The following is a 3,960-nucleotide window of genomic DNA, read 5'->3' as shown; positions in this document are numbered from 1 at the left end:
CTGGCGCCTTAGCTGGTTGAGCTATAGGCACCGAGCCGCCTGGCCATTTTTTGGTTGCAGCCATCGCTGTTTGGCGGGCCCGGGCTGGGGATTCGAACCCACCACCTTAGGTGTATGTGGCTGGCACCTTAGCCGCTTGAGCCACAGGTGCTGAGCCCCTGTTTTTTTTCTTTAAAGAGAATGAATCTCACTCTGTTGCCCAGGATGGAGAACAGTGGTGCAGTCATAGCTCACTTTAGCCTCAAACTACTGATCCTCCTGCCTCAGCCTCCTGAGTAGCTGGGACTATAGGTGTATACTACCATGTTTGGCTGATTTTTAAATTATTTTATTTTATTTATTTATTTTTTTTGGAGACAGAGGCTCAAGCTGTTGCCCTGGCATCACAGCTCACAGCAACCTCTAACTCCTGGGCTTAAATGATTCTCTTGCCTCAGCCTTCCAAGTAGCTGGGACCACAATGCCCTGCCGTTTTTTGGTTGTAGTTGTTATTGTTGTTTGACAGGCCCAGGCTGGATTCGAACCTGCCAGCTCTGGTGTATGTCTTTGGCGCTCTAGCTGCTTGAACTACAGGTGCTGAGCCTGATTTTTAAATTTTTTTGTAGAGATGAGGTCTCACTGTATTGTCTAGGCTGGTCTCAAATGCCAGGCCTCAAGTGATCTTTTCCCCCCAGCCTCCCAAAATGCTGGGATTACAGGAATGAGCCCCTGTGCCCAGTCTGTCTTGCCTGATTTTTGATCTTTTTGTATTTGGAATTACATGCAGGCTCCTGCAGACAAGCTCCTTGTCTTGGGTGGCTGCACCCACAGAGGAGCCTCACTCGGGGCTTTGTGCACGTGCTTATTGGATGCACACTCAGCAAATGATCAGTTGTAGCGTCTGCACTTGCCTGTCACGTGCTGCATCCTGAGCTGGGCAGAGTCCAGACCCTCATTTCTCTTCCTCTTGTTCTTCTTTCTCATGTCTCCCTCCAGGTGACCGGGCTGCGTATTGCAAGGCAGCTAATAAGAGAGTTATGGATGTGATCAACTCAGCCAGGACTCGCCAGCAAATGCTCCATGCCCAGACCTTCCACAGTGACTCTCTTTTGACCCAGGAGGATGCAGCAGCTGCTGGTGATCGGAGACCAGCCCCCGATACCTGGATTTATCCACTGATTCAGATGAAGCCCTTTGAGATCCAAATTGACGAGATTGTCACTGAGACACTATTGACTGAGGCCGAACGAGGTGCTAAGGTCTACCTCACCACTGGTTACTTCAATCTGACCCAGGCCTACGTGGACTTGGTTTTGGGCACACGGGCTGAGTACCAGATCCTGCTGGCCTCGCCAGAGGTGAATGGCTTCTTTGGAGCCAAGGGGGTGGCTGGTGCCATCCCGGCAGCCTATGTGCACATCGAGCGGCAGTTCTACAGCAAGGTGTGCAGCCTGGGGCAGCAGGAGCGGGTCCAGCTGCAGGAGTACTGGCGGAGGGGCTGGACCTTTCATGCCAAAGGTGCGCGGCAGCTGGTCAGAGGATTGCCCCCACGTGGGGGATGGCCCACAGCATCGGTGGGAGGGCACCACACTCCTGGTTTATTTGCAGGGCTCCCCCCCCCAGTAGAGCCTTGCTGTTTTACTTTTTCTGTCCTCACAGTAGCCCTTGCAGGTGTGACACAGTTGTCTCATGTTCAGGGAGATGTAAGTAGTCCTAACTTAATTTCAGTTGTATAAGATCCATCTTCCTTTTTATGTATCAAAAAGTCAGGAAGTCAGGGCGGCACCTATGGCTCAAGGAGTAGGTTCGCCGGCCCCATAAACCGGAGGTGGCGGGTTTAAACCCAGCCCCGGCCAACCCCCCCAAAAAATGCAAGAAAAAAAAAGTTAGGAAGTCAAATCATTTTGGTGGCTGTTTTAAAAAATGTGATATGGGTGGCACCTGTGGCTCAAAAGGGTAGGGCACCAGCCCCATATGCTGGAGGTAGTGGGTTCAAACCCAACCCCAGCCAAAAAAAATTAAATTAAAAATGTGATACATGGGCCATGTGTGGTGGTGATGCCTGAAATCCCAGCTACTTGGGGGCTGCTGTGGGAGAATAGCTGGAGCCCAGGAGTTTGAGACCAGCCTGGAAAACATAGTAATACCCTGGCTCAAAAAAAAAAATTTTTTTTTTCAATGTGGCACATACAGGCCAGGCGTGATGGCCCACTCTTGTAATCCTAGCACTCTGGGAGGCGGAGGTGGGTAGATTGCCTGAACTCACAGGTTCCAGACCAGCCTGAGCTAGAGTAAGACTCCATGTCTAAAAATAGCCAGGCTTTGTGGTGGGCGCCTTTAGTTTCAACTACTTGGGAGGGTGAGGTAAGAGAATTGCTTGAGCCCAAGAGTTTGAGGTTGCTGTGAGCTGTGATACCACAGCACTCTACTGAGGGTCACAAAGTGATACTTTATCTATAAAAAAAAAAACGTGGCACATACGCCCTCTCCCTTAAAGTAGATGGAGAGGAATGTGATTAGACCTGTCTTTTTTTTGAGACTGAGCTTCACTTTGTCTCCCTGGCTAGGAGTGCCGTGATCGTCTTACCTCAGCCTCCTAAGTAGCTTGGACTACAGGTGTTTGCTGCAATACCCAGCTATTTTTTTTAGGGAGAGGGTCTTGCTCAGGCTGGTCTCGGACTTGTGAACTCAAGCAATTCATCTGCCTTGGCCCCCCCCAGAGTGTTGGGATTACAGACATGAGCCATCATGCCTGGCTCATAGGCTCGTTTTGACCGTGAGAGTTCTCTGCTCTTTGGTGCTCTTCCCAGGAGCAGGAAGGACCCACCGGGGAGCATTGGTTTGTCACTGATGTTCAGTTTCTCTGTCTTCTTCTTACTGCTATTTGTCTCCTCTATGCCAATCTTTTTTTTCCTCCATAACTGAGAGAACGGAAGCTGTATGTACAGCCCTGGCCCATGGCGGCAAATGGATCATAGTCTGAATTGCATGTTTATTATTATCCCTCTCAGGGAACCACGAGGCATAAGCTCAGGTGCACCTTTCTGAGACGTGTATAAACATGTTCAAAACCTTGTGCTTAGCACAAGGCTTACCTGTGGCCTCTAAATGCTCTGTGGGTACCCACTTTTGGCAGCGTGACCACATTTCCAGTCTCACTCTTGGGGAACCTGTTTAACCTGGGGGGTTAGTCTGTGTCTAAAGAAGGGTAAAGGGTACCTGGGGGGCCCTAGGCCATGAGCGCAGTGCATGGCTTTTCTGGCTTCTCCTTGGGCAGTCAAGATGCCGCTTTGCTTTGCTCCTTGTTGTGGTTCTTCATACTGCTAAGTGGAAGGAGGGAGGTCCACTTGCCTTAGCGCCTTCCTGGGTGAGGAAGCCAGGTTGTAGACTGCCATGGTGCAGGTCCGTGTTGTTTATACTTGAGGTCTTCTTCAAATCCTCAGGTTGAACATTTTTTTTTTGTTTTTGAGGCAGGCAGTATCTCACTCTGTTGCCCGAGTGAGGGTAGGAGTGCAGTGGCAAGATCATACCTCATGCCAGGCGTGGTGGCTCATGCCTGTAATCCTAGCACTCTGGGAGGCCGAGGTGAGTGGATTGTCTGATCTCACAGGTTCAAGACCAGCCTGAGGAAGAGCAAGACCCTATCTCTAAAAAAACAGCTGAGTGTTGTGGTAGGTGCCTATAGTCCTAGCTACTTGGGAGGCTAAGGCAAAAGAATCACTAAAGCCCAAGAGTTTGAGGTTGCTGTGCGCTGTGACGCCACGGCACTCTACCGAGGGCAAGAGAGACTGTCTCAAAAAAAAAAAAAAGTCATAGCTTGCTATAACCTCAAACTTCTAGACTCAAGTGATCCTCCCAACTCAGCCTCCCAAGGACCTGGGACGATAAGTATGAGTAGTTATTCCCAGCTATTTTTTTTTTTTTTTTTGAGACAGAGTCTTAAGCTGTTGCCCTGGGTAGAGTGCTGTGGTGTCACAGCTC

The 3,960-nt window shown here is 50.0% G+C and overlaps 1 protein-coding gene across 3 annotated transcripts in view; it reads left to right on the top strand.

Annotated features, from left to right (window-relative positions):
• Positions 1-3,960, top strand: part of PGS1 (phosphatidylglycerophosphate synthase 1) — a 34,922-nt gene that overhangs the window by 8,729 nt on the left and 22,233 nt on the right. For all 3 annotated transcript variants that reach the window (XM_012803174.2, XM_023511076.1, XM_023511075.1), the window contains exon 6: positions 976-1,497. In XM_012803174.2, the coding sequence (XP_012658628.1) occupies positions 976-1,497 (522 nt within the window). The remainder of the gene's footprint in view (positions 1-975; positions 1,498-3,960) is intronic.

The sequence above is a fragment of the Otolemur garnettii genome, unplaced genomic scaffold (assembly GCF_000181295.1).
Source record: "Otolemur garnettii isolate 467f Iridium unplaced genomic scaffold, OtoGar3 scaffold00018, whole genome shotgun sequence".
NCBI lineage: Eukaryota > Metazoa > Chordata > Mammalia > Primates > Galagidae > Otolemur > Otolemur garnettii.
This window is presented reverse-complemented; position numbering and strand designations above follow the sequence as displayed.